This window comes from Diaphorina citri, unplaced genomic scaffold, assembly GCF_000475195.1.
Source record: "Diaphorina citri unplaced genomic scaffold, Diaci psyllid genome assembly version 1.1 scaffold902, whole genome shotgun sequence".
NCBI lineage: Eukaryota > Metazoa > Arthropoda > Insecta > Hemiptera > Psyllidae > Diaphorina > Diaphorina citri.
In genome coordinates, this window is record NW_007378333.1 from 13,161 (window position 1) to 34,611 (window position 21,451).

The window sequence follows — 21,451 nt, forward strand, 5'->3', positions numbered from 1 at the left end:
AAAAAATGAATACAATATTGATATTATATTATTATTTACACACAAAACCTATGGGTGTTTTTATTTATTAGGTACTTTAGAATACAGTAGTAACAATAGCTTACAATACAGTGTTACTTAACCATTAATGTGGCTGGAGAACTTATATCTACTCAAAATTAAGAGATACGTGAAAAAGAAAAAAAGTTAAAAAAAAAGGAACAAATTAATTAGGTACTATACAAAAACTTTATCAACTATTTAATTACGAATAGCTCAACAAAACAAATGAACAAATTAGTATGTAGTGTATGTACACAATTGGAGATTTTTAGCGGAAAATAATCCGCTATAAAAAACCCCCTGAGAGTCAAACCCATGTGAATGCAACTACCAACAGTACCAACTACACAAAAGAGAAAAAAAAAATCCAGAATTTTACCATCCCAACCAATGACAGACAAAATATAGTGCGTTTCTGCTAAAAACAAAAAAAAATCCAGAATTTTACCATCCCAACCAATGACAGACAAAATATAGTGCGTTTCTGCTAAAAACTATCTTCATTCAGAAGGAATTTCACATGGAATAAAAAATAATAACTTGAAAAAGACAGCATGAAGGGAAACATAGAGGTAGGAATAAGGAACATTGAAAAAAAAAGTAAAAACAAAAAGGGTATATTAATGAGATCACATCTCACAGTACAGTGAAATACAGGATGAAGCAACACTTCGGCCAAACTCGGTATTTTTACTTCGACAAAACTCGGGTTTTTTCAATTCGGTAAAAGTCGGCAAAACTGGACTTTCTTATTTCCGGCGTGTTCGGATTTTTTACTTCGACAAAAGTCGGGTCTTTACTTCGGCCAAACTCGAGTTCCTAATTTCGGTGGCAGTGTTCGGAGTTTTACGTTGGCAAATTCTGAACAAACACACAAGCAAGCGAAGGTCTCAGTACAGTGAGGTCCTTCTTACCCTAGCTTTCAATGTACCCTACGTTTACTAATAATCCTCATATCTCTCATATTTCAGACAAGTGGATCCACACGAGCAAGAAGTGGCGTCCGCTATGATGGTGTTATCTCTGGGTGTGGGATTGGCTGGTGGATCTGGACTCGGCCGATATTTTCCGCCGCTTCCCGAGCTCCCGGTTTTGGCTTTCTTGTTGGCCGGCGTTTTCTTCGGATCGTCAACCTGGGGAGAGAGAGAAAAAGAAATATAGAAAATGAGTTTTTTGTCAAGAGGTTTGATAGAGGGAACTGTAACTGCTAGGGTCTCATTGTCCCGAGAGCTAAGAGAGAAGGAGGACAGGATAGGAAAAAGCTAGCCGTTTCCGAGAACGAACATTATCCCTTCAGGATAAAATCCGCCCCGGGCGGGAATCGAACTCGCGGCCTAGCGCTTACAAGGCAGACGCTCTACCAACCAAGCTAACAATATCTTCATTCAGAAGGAAATTCACATGGAATAAAAAATAATAACTTGAAAAAGACAGCATGAAGGGACACATAGAGGTAGGAATATCTTCATTCAGAAGGAAATTCACATGGAATAAAAAATAATAACTTGAAAAAGACAGCATGAAGGGACACATAGAGGTAGGAATAAAGAACATTAAAAAAAAAGTAAAAACAAAAAGGGTGTATTAATGAGATCACATCTCACAGTACAGTGAAATACAGCATGAAGCAACACTTCGGCAAAACTCGGTATTTTTTACTTCGACAAAACTCGGGTTTTTTAATTCGGTAAAAGTCGGCAAAACTGAACTTTCTTATTCGGCAAAACTGAACCGGCGTCTTCGGATTTTTTACTTCGACAAAACTCGGGTCTTTACTTCGGCCAAACTCGAGTTCCTAATTTCGGTGGCAGTGTTCGGAGTTTTATTTTGGCAAATTCTGTTTTACTTCGGCTTTCCTCGATATTTTCCGCCGCTTCCCGAGCTCCCGGTTTTGGCTTTCTTGTTGGCCGGCGTTTTCTTCGGATCGTCAACCTGGGGAGAGAGAGAGAAAAAGAAATATAGAAATGAGTTTTTTTTCAAGAGGTTTGATAAAGGGAACTGTAACTGCTAGGGTCTCATTGTCCCGAGAGCTAAGAGAGAAGGAAGACAGGATAGGAAAAAGCTAGCCGTTTCCGAGAACGAACATTATCCCTTCAGGATAAAATCCGCCCCCGGCGGGAATCGAACTCGCGGCCTAGCGCTTACAAGGCAGACGCGCTACCAATCAAGCTAACTACTAGACTGGCCTATCAGAGGTGTAATCAGAATCAGGTAGTTGGGCAGTTTTCTAGTTCACTTTACTTATATGACACTAGGTTTTTTCTTTTTGTGTGAGTGGAACCTTATGCTTAGATTACGGAGGTAGACTATTATTAGATAGATGGATAGATATCATTTTATTTGTATGGTGGTCAAATTCTCAAACAATGTTGAGAATAAAATCTCATCCCTCCACTGGGATTGAACCCACTCCCTCCTGATAACCAAGCAAGCGTCTTGACCACTAGACCACCAAGGCGAGGCAGGCAAAGCTTTCCATTAACTTACCTTCCGTTTTTCTTCTCGTCGTATGGTGAAGAAAGAATCCAGTCTGCCCTGTGTGGTGGTAGAGCGCGCCTTCAATAACTTCTTGGCTCCGTTTCGAATCCTGTCCTCGGCGAAATTCTTATCCCCGCACAGATATTTCACCAGACCATCCTCATCAGGGTCTGACCATTTGAGCTGCGGGAGGAAAAAGTGAGCAAGAAACGACATTTTTGACCGTACTGTTTTTGTTTTGTACAAAGCTTATGGTACCTGAGTTCAATGTGAGTTCTCAATCTTAAGGCTAAAAAAAAGTGAGCATGAAATGACATTTTTGACTGTACTGTTTTTGTTTTGTACAAAGCTTATGGTACCTGAGTTCAATGTGATTTCTCAATCTTAAGGCTAAAAAAAGTGAGCATGAAATGACATTTTTGACTGTACTGTTTTTGTTTTGTACAAAGCTTATGGTACCTGAGTTCAATGTGATTTCTCAATCTTAAGGCTAAAAAAAGTGAGCATGAAATGACATTTTTGACTGTACTGTTTTTGTTTTGTACAAAGCTTATGGTACCTGAGTTCAATGTGATTTCTCAATCTTAAGGCTAAAAAAAGTGAGCATGAAATGACATTTTTGACTGTACTGTTTTTGTTTTGTACAAAGCTTATGGTACCTGAGTTCAATGTGATTTCTCAATCTTAAGGCTAAAAAAAGTGAGCATGAAATGACATTTTTGACTGTACTGTTTTTGTTTTGTACAAAGCTTATGGTACCTGAGTTCAATGTGATTTCTCAATCTTAAGGCTAAAAAAAGTGAGCATGAAATGACATTTTTGACTGTACTGTTTTTGTTTTGTACAAAGCTTATGGTACCTGAGTTCAATGTGATTTCTCAATCTTAAGGCTAAAAAAAGTGAGCATGAAATGACATTTTTGACTGTACTGTTTTTGTTTTGTACAAAGCTTATGGTACCTGAGTTCAATGTGATTTCTCAATCTTAAGGCTAAAAAAAGTGAGCATGAAATGACATTTTTGACTGTACTGTTTTTGTTTTGTACAAAGCTTATGGTACCTGAGTTCAATGTGATTTCTCAATCTTAAGGCTAAAAAAAGTGAGCATGAAATGACATTTTTGACTGTACTGTTTTTGTTTTGTACAAAGCTTATGGTACCTGAGTTCAATGTGATTTCTCAATCTTAAGGCTAAAAAAAGTGAGCATTAAATGACATTTTTGATTTGCCAGAACCATAACATACATCATAATGTAACAAGGAGAAGAAAGTGTTTTTACCAAATGGTTCAAAGAACTCAAGTCGGCCTCATTAACTTGGTTGGAAGCGCGCCCGCCTTGTAAGCGCTAGGCCGCGGGTTCGCTTCCCGCCCGGGGCGGAATTTATCCCCAACGGATAATATTTGTTCTCGGAACGGCTCGCTTTCTCCTATCCTGTATTCCTTCTCTCTCCGCTTTCGGGACGATAAGACCTTGGCAGTTACAGTTCCCTCTGTCAAATCTCTTCGAAAAAAATAATACTAATAATAATAATACTAATACTAATACTGATACTGACACTGACACTGACACTGACACTGACACTGATACTGATACTGATACTGATACTGATACTGATACTGATACTGATACTGATACTGACACTGACACTGACACTGACACTGACACTGACACTGACACTGACACTGATACTGACACTGATACTGACACTGATACTGACACTGATACTGACACCTAGACTGGCCTATCAGAGGTGTAATCAGAATCAGGTAGTTGGGCAGTTTTCTAGTTCACTTTATATGACACTAGGTTTTCTCTTTTTGTGTGAGTGGAACCTTATGCTTACATTACGGAGGTAGACTGTTATTAGATAGATGGATAGATATCATTGTATTTGTATTGCGGTCAAATTCTCAAACAATGTTGAGAATAAAATCTCATCCCTCCACTGGGATTGAACCCACTCCCTCCTGATAACCAAGCAAGCGTCTTGACCACTAGACCACCAAGGCGAGGCAGGCAAAGCTTTCCATTAACTTACCTTCCGTTTTTCTTCTCGTCGTATGGTGAAGAAAGAATCCAGTCTGCCCTGTGTGGTGGTAGAGCGCGCCTTCAATAACTTCTTGGCTCCGTTTCGAATCCTGTCCTCGGCGAAATTCTTATCCCCGCACAGATATTTCACCAGACCATCCTCATCAGGGTCTGACCATTTGAGCTGCGGGAGGAAAAAGTGAGCAAGAAACGACATTTTTGACCGTACTGTTTTTGTTTTGTACAAAGCTTATGGTACCTGAGTTCAATGTGAGTTCTCAATCTTAAGGCTAAAAAAAAGTGAGCATGAAATGACATTTTTGACTGTACTGTTTTTGTTTTGTACAAAGCTTATGGTACCTGAGTTCAATGTGAGTTCTCAATCTTAATGACATTTTTGATTTGCCAGAACCATAACATAAATCATAATGTAACAAGGAGAAGTTTTTTTTTTTCTTGGATTTTTTTTTTTTTTTTTTTTTTCATCAAAAAATAGCAAAATTTCACTCAGAGGCCCTCTTTCAGATAACCATTGAAAATACATAAGAGGCCTGTGGCAGCAAGTCTGGATGTCCACAGCAGAATCTTTTTGGTGGAGAAAAAAGTAGCATGATAAAATACAGCTATTTTGTCACAATTAGGCATAGAAAAAAACTACAACTACAAGCCAAACAGAGTTGTTGTATTCAGCTATTTGAATGGGACACCATGTGTACTTTACCTTGTTCTTGAGCTTTGGCCAGAGCTTTTTGAGCATCCTCTCGTTTCTCCATACGCTTGTTTAGTTCTCCCGATTTCAAGGTGGGTGGCTTCCCGTCAAACACATAGATTGGTTTCAGTCCATGCTCTACGAGTCGGATTGTACGATAAAACGTTCCCATCAAATGACTGAAAGTAATGGAATTTTGTTCATAAAAAGCTTTAGTAGGTAGGTACAGTTTTCTATTATTATCATTTTTTTTTTCATTTTCCATCTCCACAACCTTCCTTTCTTCTTCTTCTTCTTCTTCTCCCCTTTTCTTCATTGCTTTCAGTCTTCCACCTTTTTTTATAGTTTTCATCACTGTGTCCCCTACCTTTTTTGTATTCTCTTCTCTCTCCTTCTTTGCTCTCTATTTTTTATCTATTGCTTTCACCTCCCATCATTTTCTCTCTATTTCCCCCACTCTGATTCTGTCCTGGGAGGTTCATTTTTTTTTTTTTTTTTTTTTCATTTTCCATCTCCACAACCTTCCTTTTTTCTTCTTCTTTTCCCCTTTTCTTCATTGCTTTCAGTCTTCCACCTTTTTTTCCATCACTGTGTGCCCTACCTTTCTTGTATTCTCTCCTCTCTCCTTCTTTGCTCTCTATTTTTTCTCTATTGCTTTCACCTTCCATCATTTTCTCTATATCTCCCCCACTCTGATTCTGTCTCTATCTCTTTCTCACTCTGATTCTGTCCTATCTTCTGATTTGGCTTACTCACCTAGTGGGCTCTCCGTCAACACTCATAAGCTGATTGCCTTCACTTCTCACAGCAATGAGGAACTGGTACAAACTCATAGAAGCATCAATGCAGATTTTACGACCTGTGAATAAAAAGATTAAATTTGATAGCTTATTAAATTAACCAGAATGCCATGGTAGCTAGATTGGAGAGCCTGTGCTGTAAGTGCTAGATTGCAGGATTGATTGCCACCTAGGACAAGCTTTTTTCTAGACAGAGGATTGTTTGAGGAGCAACTGGCTTTCTCCTATACTGTCTTTTTTCTCTCTTTAATTTTGGGGTGATAAGACCTTAGCAAACCTCTAGCTTTTTTCTAGACAGAGGATTGTTTGAGGAGCAACTGGCTTTCTCCTATACTGTCTTTTTTCTCTCTTTAATTTTGGGGTGATAAGAATAAGACCTTAGCAAACCTCTAAAAAAAAAAATCATGTTCAAATTTTAACTCACCAAAATGTGTTTTTATCTCACTCTCTCGTATCGAGCTAGGGGCTACATCAGCCACTAACTTGGCCAATCCTAAAATACCCATGTTTATAAGGAACTACGAACTGGATTCCAACAAAGGCTCCACTCTAAATTAAATCAGGCAAACAAGTGGTTTCTCTGAAAGAAAATCAGCTTGAATACTGAACACAACTGTGAATACCTACTTGGTAGCAACTCTAATTTCTATGGAGTTAGTAAAAGCAAACACTTTATTATCAAAAACTAATGATGCTGAGTAGAGATTAAAGACTTCTGACTACAATAGAATACCTAGAAACTAGAAAGCACATTTTATAAAGGCAGAGTTAAATTTTAAAGAATGAATTTTTTTGTGAGGGAAAAAGTTATTCCCTCACAAAAAAATTCAGAACCCGGAAAATGATGGCCATTTGACTGTTTTGTTTACTTTTTGAATTTTTCGAATGGCGCCAAAATTTAGGCGTATTTTGTATTTCAAGGAGGTTAGAACATGGTGGATTCTGTGAACTGTGAACGGATGTCGGAAAGTGCGGAAAGATGTAGAATCCGTGAATAAGAAAATGGTAAGAAACGAGAAAACGCGTAGAATCCGTGAGGAAAAAGGGAAAATGTAAACAAAAGAAAAAAAAAAAGTTCGAAGTTCAAATTTTTTCAAAGAAAATGGAATGTTCAAAACTTTTTCTAGCATATTATTCTTAATTTATTATTATTATATTACTCCAAACTTCAAGCCGAAATTGTATTTTTAAAGTAAATTCATTCAGGATCCTGTAGTTCTTAGGTATAATAGGTATTTATAGCTTTAATTAGAAGTCAAATCTCTCCGAACACAACTTTGCCACTCTGCACCACAAGCTGTTAATAATGTCTAGCCAAGATGAGAGTGCTTCTATGGAACTAGAACAACCGTTCCGAGAACGAACATTATCCCATCAGGATAAAATCCGCCCCGGGTGGGAATCGAACCCACGGCCTAGCGCTTACAAGGCAGACGTACTACCAACTAAGCTAACTAGGCTGTAGGCTGGCAAGTACTTAGGAACTTAGGTGCTGTAAGTACCTAGGTGCCTATTAGGTGTCCTTCAGATGAAATCCTCTATCAATAATACCAATTCACGCTGATAAATGTATTACGAACATAATTACCGGGACCCTAGTTCCCAAATAATTCACAAAACTTAGCAACCTCCTTGGCCGAGTGGGTATCACACTAGGCTTGCATGCCGGAGGTCCCGGGTTCGACTCCCGACGAGGTCGAAGTTTTTTCGGCTCTGTGCTTGAAGTTCGGGATGCACTCAGCCTCGTGAGAACAATTGAGTAGCTACTTTAATCAACTAGAACAAGTCCAGAATGGCTGCAAACACTACAAGAGAAATTGCAAACTAGTGGTGAGTTGAATGAAAACACCTTTGTTTATCTGCTTTAGTGGCATAGTGGTTAAGGCAGTTGCCTGGTAAATAGGGGGTTGTAGGTTCAATCCTACCCAAGGTGTGGACTTGTATCCTCAATAATTTGTGACTTGATCACATAATATTTGAACTGTAAGGGCGAGGTGTTAGAGAAAGCCTCAGGTATTACTCCTCACATAATTCACTAGACCTGTTCCACCAAACACTGACTTAGGATAAGTGTGAATAATTCATTGAAACTGATTTCAAGAACCTGGGCAAGATCAGTGGATTTTGGTGGAATGAAAGAAAAAAAAATGTTCATCATGAGGTTGTTATTTGGGTGACATAGTGTAGTGTAGATGCTGCTTTTAGGGCACAGTTCATCTGGAATTTTTGATCAAATACATGAAGGTGAAATTGCAAACTAGTGGTGAGTTGAATGAAAACACCTTTGTTTATCTGCCTTAGTGGCATAGTGGTCAAGGCAGTTGCCTGGTAAATCGGGGGTCGTAGGTTCAATCCTACCCAAGGTGTGGAATTGTATGCTCAATAATTTGAGACTTGATCACATAATAATATTTGAACTGTAAGGGTGAGGTGTTAGAGAAAGCCTCAGGTATTACTCCTCACATAATTCACTAGACCTGTTCCACCAAACATTGACTTAAGATAAATTCCGCCCCGGGCGGAAATCGAACCCGCGGCCTAGCGCTTACAAGGCAGACGCACTACCAACTAAGCTAACTAGGCTGGCTTCTTATGATCTACTTAATTAAGTTTGCATACTTTTGAATGGTTCTTTTCAGTTTAATTCTGTCTATTTTTGATTCTATAAAATCGAGCCATTTAAATATATAAACACTCACCTCAATCGTCTCCGGATCAGCAATTTCCGGGTGTCTGAACAGTTCTCTCGCCTCCTTATACAACCATCCCTCTGGTACCGTGTACTTCTTGGTGTCTATATTCTCCAGGATCTTCTCTATTGAGCGATGTTCTTTGATCAGCTCAATAGCCCGCTTCGGACCTATGCCCCGAATACTATCACAGTAATCACAGCCCAGGAGTATGCACAGGTCGATGAACTGTGAAACATGGAAAACCAGGAATAAAATAGAATAGAATATACCTTACCTTTCCTTATAAGAGATTTTATAGAGGGAACTATAACTGCTAAGAAGGTCTTATCATCCCTAAACCGAATAGAGAAGCTCAATAGCACGCTTCGGACCTATGCCCCGAATACTATCACAGTAATCACAGCCCAGGAGTATGCACAGGTCGATGAACTGTGAAATGTGGAAAACCAGGAATAAAATAAAATAGAATATACCTTACCTTTCTTTATAAGAGGTTTTATAGAGGGAACTTTAACTGCTAAGAAGGTCTTATCATCCCTAAACCGAATAGAGAAGGAAGACAGAGTAGGAGAAAGCCAACCGTTCCGAGAAAACACCCCGGGCAGATTTCTAACTAACTGTCATGTTTTTTTTTTTTTTTTCTTTTTTTCTAGTATGTATGCCTAATATGCAACCTATTTGACCTGGAGGATCGTCAGCAGTTCCATTGTGAGGGATGTGGTATGTGTCGTGTTGGAGGACGAGACAACTATTATCATTGTAATACATGTGACATGTGCCTCCCGATTAAAGCCAGCCGTTCTGAGAACAAACATTATCCGTTCAGGATAAAATCCACCCCGGGCAGGAATTGAACCCGCGGCCTGACGCTTACAAGGACGACGCGCTAACTTTTGAGGCTGGATTTTCTTCAGGTTCCGAAAGGGAAATACAATTATTCATTGATTACTTACAATAGTTTACTTTGTTTTTGGAAATAACATAAGTATAAGACCTATACATTATTTTTACTTTTACAAAACCCTGGATCTACCATTCAAACAGTAAGTAAGTCCAATTTTTGTAAAATAATTAACATAGGAAGGAACCTTTGGGTACCCTGTGAAGGCTCTTTTAATTCTTTGTATTCTCATAAGTCCCAAATTGTCTGCTCAATATTAATGAAAGTTGGAAACCATGTTGAACACCTAAAATATATTTTCTCATTAAATTTTGATTGAGCCTTTGGGGGATCATGTAAAGCCCTTTTTTTCTAAAGTTCACATGCCCATGAGTGAGTAGTAAATTACAACAAAGTTTGTCTCCTTTACTCCCAACAGTGCATTGAGAAAGTGGCCCACGACAACTGTGCCGTGTGTCTGGAAGACCTTCACTCCTCTCGTATCCCATCTCACATCCCTCCGTGCGGGCATCTCATCCACACCTCCTGTTACGAGGAGCTCCATAGTAACGGTCACTACTCGTGTCCACTGTGTGGACTCACATCCCTCCGTGCGGGCATCTCATCCACACCTCCTGTTACGAGGAGCTCCATAGTAACGGTCACTACTCGTGTCCACTGTGTGGTGTGTCAATGATGGACATGACACCGCTGTGGAGACAAATGGACGAGGAGATTGCATCCACTCCGATGCCGGAGGAGTACAAGAATGTGATACTCTATGTCCTGTGCAAGGATTGTCATAAGGTAATTGAGGAAAGTTTGACAATTTCGCTTACTTAGAGAAAGAAGAGAAGAAAGTGTGTGTTCATCACCAATTTTATTTCATAGCAATAAAACAACTGCTACATTAACCTCGTGTGGTCTGTATCATAGCATGATGTCTCTCATCTGATGGGCAAGAAGAGACATATAATACTTCAACATGAGAACATGGGGAAGTAACCCTTAACCCTTTGAAATGGTTGCAATCAAAATTCGAGTTATAAAATTAAATTTAAAATTAAATACCTACTATACAATCTCTCATACGTAGTTTTTTTTTACGTTATTCATAATATATGCTTGTCAAAAATACTGTTCCCCATTTGACACACACCTCAATAAAAAAATATATCTTGACTTGGGCTCAAACCACCAACCTCCAAATTGTCATTATTGTCCTCTCTGTTTCAGGAATCCAAAGTCCTCTATCATATCATTGGTCTGAAGTGTGAACACTGTGGTAGTTATAATACATGCAGGATAAAGAAACCCAATGGTCAAGAATCAGGTAACTAAAACCGCATTTTCCTGTGTGGTGTGTCAATGATGGACATGACACCGCTGTGGAGACAAATGGACGAGGAGATTGCATCCACTCCGATGCCGGAGGAGTACAGGAATGTGATACTCTATGTTCTGTGCAAGGATTGTCATAAGGTAATTGAGGAAAGTTTGACAATTTCGTTTACTTAGAGAAAGGAGAGAAAAAAGTGTGTGTTCACCCCCAATTTTATTTCATAGCAATAAAACAACTGCTACGTTAACCTTGTGTGGTCTGTATCATAGCATGATGTCTCTCATCTGATGGGCAAGAAGAGGCATAATACTTAACCCTTTGAAATGGTTGCAATCAAAATTCGAGTTATAAAATTGAATTGAAAATTAAATACCTACTATACAATATCTCATACGTAGTTTTTTTTTACGATATTTATATGCTTGTCAAAAATACTGACAAAAATACTCAATGAAAAAATATATTTTGACTTGGGCTCAAACCACCAACCTCCAAATTGTCATTATTGCCCTCACATCCCTCCGTGCGGGCATCTCATCCACACCTCCTGTTACGAGGAGCTCCATAGTAACGGTCACTACTCGTGTCCACTGTGTGGCGTATCGATGATGGACATGACACCGCTGTGGAGACAAATGGACGAGGAGATTGCATCCACTCCGATGCCGGAGGAATACAAGAATGTGATACTCTATGTCCTGTGTAAGGATTGTCATAAGGTAATTGAGGAAAGTTTGACAATTTCGCTTACTTAGAGAAAGAAGAGAAAAAAGTGTGTGTTCATCACCAATTTTATTTCATAGCAATAAAACAACTGCTACATTAACCTCGTGTGGTCTGTATCATAGCATGATGTCTCTCATCTGATGGGCAAGAAGAGACATAATACTTCAACACGAAAACATTGGAAAGTAACCCTTAACTCTTTGAAATGGTTGCAATCAAAATTCGAGTTATAAAATTGAATTGAAAATTAAATACCTACTATACAATCTCTCATACATAGTTTTTTTTTTACGTTATTCATATGCTTGTCAAAAGTACTGTTCCCCATTTGACACACACCTCAATAAAAAAATATATCTTGACTTGGGCTCAAACCACCAACCTCCAAATTGTCATTATTGCCCTCTCTGTTTCAGGAATCCAAAGTCCTCTATCATATCATAGGTCTGAAGTGTGAACACTGTGGTAGTTATAATACCTGTAGGATAAAGAAACCCAATGGTCAAGAATCAGGTAACTAAAACCCCATTTTCAGCCAGCCTAGTTAGCTAAGTTGGTTGTGCGTGTGCCTCGGTAAGCGCTAGGCCGCGGGTTCGATTCCCGCCCGGGGCGGATTTTATCCTGGATAATGTTCGTTCTCGGAACGGCGCTAGACCGCGGGTTCGATTCCCGCCCGGGGCGGATTTTATCCTGATGGGATAATGTTCGTTCTCGGAACGGCTGGCTTTCTCCCTATCCTGTCTTCCTTTTCTCTTCGATATTCGATTTCGGGACGATAAGACCATAGCAGTTACAGTTCCCTCTGTCAAACCTCTTAAAAAAAAAGTTTAAAACGAACACTGTATTGTATAGGTACAAACATTTTAAAAACAATACAACCGGCCCCACTCAGGTTGGGTGAGGTTTATGTGAGTAGCTTATCGCCGGAAAGAGGCAGTCATTAAACCCAATAACCAGCGGGGATAGCACGTTGGTAAAAAGTACCGTAAAAAGTTAGAGAGCAACTAACTGCCAAAGAAAATTTGCGAAACAAAATTTGGTTGGACTGTGACAGCGAAAAATTTAGTAAAGAAAAAGAGTTTTGTTTTTTTGTTTTTTTTTTTTTTTTTTTTTTTTTTTTTTTTTTTTTTTTTTTTTAAGAGGTTTGACAGAGGGAACTGTAACTCTAGGGTCTTATCGTCCCGAAATCGGAGAGAGAAGGAAGACAGGATAGGAGAAAGCCAGCCGTTCCGAGAACGAACATTATCCCATCAGGATAAAATCCGCCCCGGGCGGGAATCGAACCCGCGGCCTAGCGCTTACAAGGCAGACCCACTACCAACTAAGCTAACTAGGCTGGCTGGTTTTAAACTTTGAGCTGTAAAATAGTGGTTTTAAATTAACTAGCTAGGTAAAGTATACAAAATAAACTATTATTATTATTACCTAAAATGAAATATTCCGATTATGTTTGTATTTTATATTCGTTTTTATAATTATTTAGTTCTCTTTCTGAAGAGCCCATGAGGTCTGTGATGCGCTACCCTTCATGCTAAATAGACTGGCCGGCTCTTCTTTAATGAAATAGGTACTTCTTGAGAGAGAGAAAACTTGTTGGTAAAAATGTAGCTTGATATTTTTTTCTTTTTTTTTTTTTTTTTTTTTTTTTACAGCATTGTAGGATTTTTCCAATATCTCAATAATCCTAAAATCCAATGTTTACCTACCATGCTGGCACCGGTCGCTATACGCATTATATTACATAGCTACTCATTTTCCTCACGAGGCTGAGTGGGCCCCGCAACAGCCAGTCACGGTATCAATCATTTGCATGATACAAATTTCTTGACCCCGCCGGGAATCGAACCCGGGTCTCCCGCGTGCAAGGAGAGCGCAGTGACCACTACGCCATGGGAGCTGACCGAACCATTTAAATACTCACCTCAATCGTCTCCGGATCAGCAACTTCCGGGTGTCTGAACAGTTCTCTCGCCTCCTTATACAACCATCCCTCTGGTACCGTATACTTCTTGGTGTCTATATTCTCCAGGATCTTCTCTATAGAGCGATGTTCTTTGATCAGCTCAATAGCACGCTTCGGACCTATGCCCCGAATACTATCACAGTAATCACAGCCCAGGAGTATGCACAGGTCGATGAACTGTGAAATATGGAAAACCAGGAATAAAATAAAATAGAATATACCTTACCTTTCTTTATAAGAGGTTTTATAGAGGGAACTATGACTGCTAAGAAGGTCTTATCATCCCGAAACCGAACAGAGAAGGAAGACAGGATAGGAGAAAGCCAGCCGTTCCGAGAACAAACATTATCCGTTCAGGATGAAATCCACCCCGGGCAGGAATTGAACCCACGGCCTGACGCTTACGAGGACGACGCGCTAACTTTTAAGGCTTGATTTTCTTTTAAAATAGGAGAAAATAATGAGCTTCAGAAGAAGGGAAATCCTTTCAGGTTCCGAAAGGGAAATACAATTATTCATTGATGACAATAGTTTACTTCGTTTTTGGAAATAACATAAGTATACAAACTTTCTGGAAGAAACTATAGAATAGTGCAGATGTACAGAACTTTCTGGGAAATATTTACCTCTTCATGTGACAACTCCATTCCCTCCAGAACTTTCTCCAGGTGGAACTCCTGTACGGGTAACTTCCTCGCTTCACTAAACGTCATATGTCGTAGCAGAATATTAGATCCAAATGTCAGAGCATCCATATCCTCTGTGGCCGTAGCGTACACTTTACCTGCCTTCACCATAGCAGCACATTGGGCCTCAGCCTCACACGGTGCCTGAGGGATAAAAAAGTTGAATTATTTATTTTGGAAATTTCATTTACTTACAATTTACTTAGAACATCTCCTGCCAGAATGGTTTGCTTGGTTCGTAGTGCGTCTGCTTTGTAAGCGCTAGGTCGCGGGGTCCATTCCGGGCGGATTTTTGAATCCGGGCCGGGGCGGATTTTATCCTGAATGGATATTCGTTTTCGGAATGGCTGTCTTTCTCCTATCCTGTCTTCCTTCTCGCGACGATAAGACCTGAATTGTTATATGTAGTTCCCTCCATAAAAAAGGTACATTATTTGTTAACACTCGAAAACTTCAGATATACCTATAGGTCCTTTAAATCAATACCAATAGACCAATACACCCAACAAATTGGGTAGCAATCTAGGGCTCCTACTCACCTCAATATAAGGTATACCCATGAGTGATAGTAGCTCCTTGCATTCCTTCACATGTACTGAGGATACCCTTACAAGACGACGATTGAACTTATCAATCTCCTGAGCATCACCTGTTAGGAGGAACAAAGTGAGTTCAATTATTTGAACAAATCAGTGGTGTAGTGGTTAGAGCAGTGTCCCTTGGATTTATTTAGTCAGTTTGTTTCACTATAACTTGTAAACAGAATATCTGAATTTGATGAAATTTGTAAAAAATGTTCAAGAGAGAGGGAGAGGGGGGGAGAGAGAGAGAAAAACCAAAACAGAATGGATAAAAAATGATAGAGAAAGGGAAAGAATAAGAAAGAAATAGGAGACTAAGGGCCGAATTTTAAACTCGGATTATCATTTAATCCTGGTCAGGATTAGCTTCTAGGAGAGCTATTCTATGTGGGAAAGTAATGTTGGGCAATTAGTTTGACTAACTAAGACAGGAACTGAAAGTAGTTTTTAAAAAAATTCTTAAAACCTCTCCGAACACTCTAAGCCTAACCGCCCTTAAAAGGTAATCCGGTTTTAAAATTCGACCCTTACTCTCCTCGTATCAGTTTGTCCGATTTTGATGAAATGTGGAAAAAAGTCCAACTCATAAAACTCCCACCTAATTCTTCTTCTTCTTTTTTTTAAAGAGGTTTGACAGAGGGAACTGTAACTGCTATGGTCTTATCGTCCCGAAATCGAAGAGAGAAGGAAGACAGGATAGGAAAAAGCCAGCCGTTCCGAGAACGAACATTATCCCATCAGCTTAGTTGGTAGGATAAAATCCGCCCGGGCGGATTTTATCCTACCAACTAAGCTAACTAGGCTGGCAAAAAAGATCTTTTATTTTCACTGCCCTGACGCAAAGACCAGTCCCTATAATATTTGGTTCATCTACTACACCTCAAAGTTTCCATTATTTTCCCTCAAGTCAAACCATTTTTTTTTTATCAAACAATGTAAAACAAATTCAAACAATACCAACTTGGTAAAACTCTCACCCTGCCTCCTCCCCTGATAACGAACGTGTGAAGTGCTGAAGTTCAGTAGAATCATTTCAGCTAAGGTTACACTTCTTGCTGATAGTCAAACTCAGTCCAGCTTTAGTCCAGATTGATTGACCCGAAGAAGAGAGTTGTGATTCTGAGTTGTGGTAATTTTGAGTTGTGACTAGTTCGGAAGAAAATTAGGACTTTATCTGTGTGTTGTGCCGTCGTTAATGGTCGATTATGCCGCTGCAAAAGGTGAGTGAGAGTGCCTTTTCTGGGATTTTTACTTTTTTATAGTTCTTTAGTGTGCTGTGTCGTTTTTTGCTTTTACATTTACATTATTAGATGGATGGATAGATATCATTTTATTTGTATGGTGGTCAAATTCTCAAACAACGTTGAGAATAAAATCTCATCCCTCCACTGGGATTGAACCCACGCCCTCCTGATAACCAAGCATGCGTCTTGACCACTAGACCACCAAGGCGAGGCAGGCAAAGCTTCCCATTAACTTACCTTCCGTTTTTCTTCTCGTCGTATGGTGAAGAAAGAATCCAGTCTGCCCTGTGTGGTGGAAGAGCGCGCCTTCAATAACTTCTTAGCTCCGTTTCGAATCCTGTCCTCGGCGAAATTTTTATCCCCGCACAGATATTTCACCAGACCATCTTCATCAGGGTCTGACCATTTGAGCTGCGGGAGGAAAAAGTGAGCAAGAAATGACATTTTTGACTGTACTGTTTTTCTTTTTGTACAAAGCTTATGGTACCTGAGTTCTATGTGATTTCTCAATCTTAAGACTAAAAAAAGTGAGCATTAAATGACATTTTTGACTGTACTGTTTTCGTTTTTGTACAAAGCTTGTGGTACCTGAGTTCAATGTGATTTCTCAATCTTAAGGCTAAAAAAAGTGAGCAAGAAATGACTTTTTTGATTTGCGAGAACCATAACATAAATCATAATGTAACAAGGAGAGAAAAGTGTTTTTACCAAATGGTTCAAAGAACTCTAGTCGGCCTCATTAGCTTGGTTGGAAGCGCGCCCGCCTTGTAAGCGCTAGGCCGCGAAAGAGATAAAGGATTATTATTGTACTTAAGATGTAAATTGATGGATAATATGGAGAATATCATGGATTGTATAAATATGTGGTTTCTTAAAATCTCGATGGATGAGCGGACAATGCTATGAACAATATTTTTCATACTATCTTGGTAGAATCCGTGAGTAAGAAAATGGTAAGAAACGAGAAAACGCGTAGAATCCGTGAGGAAAAAGGGAAAATGTAAACAAGAGAAAAAAAAGTTCGAAGTTCAAATAGGTACTTCAAATTTTTTCAAAGATGGAATGTTCAAAACTTTTTCTAGTATATTATTCTTAATTTATTATTATTATATCACTCCAAACTTCAAGCCGAAATTGTATTTTTAAAGTAAATTAATTCAGGATCCTGTAGTTCTTAGGTATTTATAGCTTTAATTAGAAGTCAAATCTCTCCGAACACAACTTTGCCACTCTGCACCACAAGCTGTTAATAATGTCTAGCCACAAAACACCATTTGGAGTTGTAAGTTCCCACCTTTTCATCCATGCACTGATGGAGTGATGAGATGACAGAAATACAGTGTGATTAGCTATAAAAAAATTCTTTCATCATCAGAAAATTACAAAATTTTCCATGAATTAACAGAAATAAAAATTCTATGTTTAATTTTCAAGTGGTCTTGTGTTTAACCAGCACTTAATTGGATATGTTTGTGTTTCTTCTAACCTATCTGATAACTGTGAAGAGTATAAGTTACTGGTGTTCTTCTTTTCAAGATGAATCTTCACAAAGTCACGTCAGAATCTATCAGTATATCTGGTAACATTTAACTTACAATGGTATGGGCATGCTATGACTCAGACCTATAAAGTCCAATGTTCAGGCAGTAGATGTTTCATTGCTACTAAAAAAAAAATGGCATACCTATTAAAGAATTTTTGTAAACCTTGACTTCTAAGTTAATGTAAGATGAGATACAATTTATTTCTTATTAATATCTAACAAACTGTCATGTTTTTTTTTTTTTTACTTTTTTTCTAGTATGTATGCCTAATATGCAACCTATTTGACCTGGAGGATCGTCAGCAGTTCCATTGCGAGGGATGTGGTATGTGTCGTGTTGGAGGACGAGACAACTATTATCATTGTAATACATGTGACATGTGTCTCCCGATTAAATTGAAAGATACACATAAGGTGAGTTCACTCTTTGCTTTTCATTTCTAGTACCTATACATTATTTTTACTTTTACAAAACCCTGGATCTACCATTCAAACAGTAAGTAAGTCCAATTTTTGTAAAATAATTAACATAGGAAGGAACCTTTGGGTACCCTGTGAAGGCTCTTCTTAATTCTTTGTATTCTCATAAGTCCCAAATAGTCTGCTCAATATTAATGAAAGTGATTAACATAGGAAGGAACCTTTGGGTACCCTGTGAAGGCTCTTTAAATCTTTGTATTCTCATAAGTCCCAAATAGTCTGCTCAATATTAATGAAAGTTGGAAACCATGTTGAACACCTAAAATATATTTTCTCATTAGATCTTGATCTTGATTGAGCCTTTTGGGGGATCATGTAAAGCCCTTTTTTTTCTAAAGTTTACTTGCCCATGAGTGAGTAGTAAATTACAACAAAGTTTGTCTCCTTTACTCCCAACAGTGCATTGAGAAAGTGGCCCACGACAACTGTTGCCGTAGCAGAATATTAGTTCCGAATGTCAGAGCATCCATATCTTCTGTGGCCGTAGCGTACACTTTACCTGCCTTTACCATAGCAGCACACTGGGCCTCAGCCTCACACGGTGCCTGAGAAATAATAATAGGATAGAATAGAATAAATTTTGTTACAATACAATGGGTGCCTTAGAAATAATAATAGGATAGAATATGAAGAATAGAACAAATCCTGTTTATACTGCTGGAATGGGATTAAAAAGTCCCTTTACCCCACAGTCTAACCAAGGTCTCATATAGACAGTATTAAGAAGAAAGGGTCCAGCCAAAAAAGAGAGAAATCCCCTGCCTTATAAGCACTGGGTCGTGGGCTAGATTCCCACCCGGGACGCACTTTCCTAAACAAATAAGTTTCGTTCTCGGAACGACAGAATTTCTCCTCTCCTGTCCTGTACTCTTTTCTCTTCGACTTCGGGGCGATGAGACCTTGGCAGTTACAGTTCCCTCTGTCAAAAGTACATTTTGTTAAATACCTATAGGCGCTTTAAATCAATACCAATACACCTAAGAAATTGGGTAGCAATCTAGGGCTCCTACTCACCTCAATATAAGGTATACCCATGAGTGATAGTAGCTCCTTGCATTCCTTCACATGTACTGAGGATACCCTTACAAGACGACGATTGAACTTATCAATCTCCTGAGCATCACCTGTTAGGAGGAACAAAGTGAGTTCCATTATATGAACAAATCAGTGGTGTAGTGGTTAGAGCAGTGTCCCTTGGATTTATTTAGTCAGTTTGTTTCACTATAACTTGTAAACAGAATATCTGAATTTGATGAAATTTGTAAAAAAAATGTTCAAGAGAGAGGGAGAGGGGGGGGAGAGAGACAAAAATCAAAACAGAATGGATAAAAAATGATAGAAAAAGAGAAAGAATAAGAAAGAAATAGGAGACTAAATGAGGAAATTTAATAAGAAAGAGAGAGGAGACTAAGTGAGGAAATTTAATAAGAAAGAGAGAGGAGACTAAGTGAGGAAATTTTATTTTTAGATTTTGATTTAAAAAAAAAAAAAAAAAATGTTTTTTGTAAAAAAAATTCTGTCCTGTCTTCTGATTTGGCTTACTCACCTAGTGGGCTCTCCGTCAACACTCATAAGCTGATTGCCTTCACTTCTCACAGCAATGAGGAACTGGTACAAACTCATAGAAGCATCAATGCAGATTTTACGACCTGTGAATAAAAAGATTAAATGTGATAGCTTATTAAACTAACCAGAATGCCATGGTAGCTAGATTGTAGAGCCTGTGATGTAAGTGCTAGATTGCAGGATTGATTGCCACCTAGAACAAGCTTTTTTCTAGACAGAGGATTGTTTGAGGAGCAACTGGCTTTCTCCTATACTGTCTTTTTTCTCTCTTTAATTTTGGGGTGATAAGAATAAGACCTTAGCAAACCTCTAAAAAAAAAATCATGTTCAAATTTTAAGACTCACCAAAATGTGTTTTTATCTCACTCTCTCGTATCGAGCTAGGGGCTACATCAGCCACTAACTTGGCCAATCCTAGAATACCCATGTTTATAAGGAACTACGAACTGGATTCCAACAAAGGCTCCACTCTAAATTAAATCAGGCAAACAAGTGGTTTCTCTGAAATAAAATCAGCTTGAATACTGAACACAACTGTGAATACTTGGTAGCAACTCTAATTTCTATGGAGTTAAAAGCAAACACTTTATTATCAAAAACTAATGATGCTGAGTAGAGATTAAAGACTTCTGACTACAATAGAATACCTAGAAAGCATTTATTATCAAAAACTAATGATGCTGAGTAGAGATTAAAGACTTCTGACTACAATAGAATACCTAGAAAGCACATTTTTTTTATAAAGGCAGAGTTAAATTTTAAAGAATGTAATAACTTTTTCCATTATTCCATTTTCCCTCACAAAAAAAAAATAAAAAATTCAGAACCCGGAAAATGGCCATTTGACTGTTTTGTTTACTTTTTGAATTTTTCGAATGGCGCCAAAATTTAGGCGAATTTTGTATTTCAAGGAGGTTAGAACGTGGTGGATTCTGTGAACGGATGTCGGAAAGTGCGGAAGAGAGAGAGAGATGCAGCTTGCCACCTTCCTGCCCACCAGCAGGTTGCCATCAGACAAAGGATACCACGACAGAGTTTCTGGAGATAGGTCTAATGAAAAAGTTCAAAGAGTTGTGACGTCAGATTTCACGTCAAAATGCGCAGAAACGCTTGCGCACAAACAGTCAGAGTCACCTGGATGATACTGACACAGAAGACGAAGTGGATTAGAGAAAAAGAGAATTAGAAGAAACAATAAAAAAGAATTAGAAGAAACAATAAAAAGGAATTAGAAGAACCAATAAAAGGAATAGAAGAAGAAAAAGAAGAGTATAAGCAGGAAGAATGGAGGAGTTGCAATTGGGAAAATATTATAAATAAAAGGTCGATTCTACGTAAAAAGTTGTGAAAAATTCAAATCTGAGGTCAAAACTCCGAAAAAGTAACTTTAAAAGGTCGAAAATTCAAATTTTAATTCCTATTATCAAAAACTAATGATGCTGAGTAGAGATTAAAGACTTCTGACTACAATAGAATACCTAGAAAGCACATTTTATAAAGGCAGAGTTAAATTTTAAAGAATGAAATAACTTTTTCCATTTTCCCTCACAAAAAAATTCAGAACCCGGAAAATGGCCATTTGACTGTTTTGTTTACTTTTTGAATTTTTCGAATGGCGCCAAAATTTAGGCGTATTTTGTATTTCAAGGAGGTTAGAACATGGTGGATTCTGTGAACGGATGTCGGAAA

The 21,451-nt window shown here is 38.4% G+C and overlaps 1 protein-coding gene and 1 long non-coding RNA gene across 2 annotated transcripts; one reads left to right on the top strand and one right to left on the bottom strand.

The window, feature by feature from the left end:
* Positions 1-759: 759 nt before the first annotated feature.
* LOC103512944 (flap endonuclease 1) lies at positions 760-20,553 on the bottom strand. Its single transcript, XM_026826272.1, has 16 exons — positions 20,482-20,553; positions 20,108-20,409; positions 19,743-19,845; positions 19,419-19,423; positions 19,211-19,320; positions 18,613-18,741; positions 16,411-16,584; positions 15,461-15,464; positions 14,888-14,997; positions 14,289-14,492; positions 13,621-13,839; positions 4,560-4,733; positions 4,077-4,262; positions 2,530-2,703; positions 1,869-1,974; positions 760-892 (listed from the first exon to the last, which is right to left on the bottom strand). Exons 2-15 carry the CDS (start codon positions 20,187-20,189, stop codon positions 1,885-1,887), a joined length of 1,764 nt encoding a protein of 587 aa, XP_026682073.1. The 5' UTR covers positions 20,190-20,409; positions 20,482-20,553; the 3' UTR covers positions 760-892; positions 1,869-1,884.
* Positions 17,437-18,622, top strand: LOC103512941. Its single transcript, XR_541571.2, has 3 exons — positions 17,437-17,455; positions 17,975-18,130; positions 18,596-18,622. It is a non-coding gene; the product is annotated as an uncharacterized LOC103512941 (long non-coding RNA).
* Positions 20,554-21,451: the final 898 nt, after the last annotated feature.

Coding starts and splice junctions, on each gene's coding strand:
- LOC103512944 (XM_026826272.1), bottom strand. CDS start 20,189: ATGGGTATTCTAGGATTGGCCAAGTTAGTGGCTGATGTAGCCCCTAGC. Junction 19,846..20,107: donor TGAGATAAAAACACATTTTG/GTGAGTCTTAAA, acceptor TTTTATTCACAG/GTCGTAAAATCTGCATTGAT. Junction 14,493..14,887: donor TGGGTATACCTTATATTGAG/GTGAGTAGGAGC, acceptor TTTATCCCTCAG/GCACCGTGTGAGGCTGAGGC.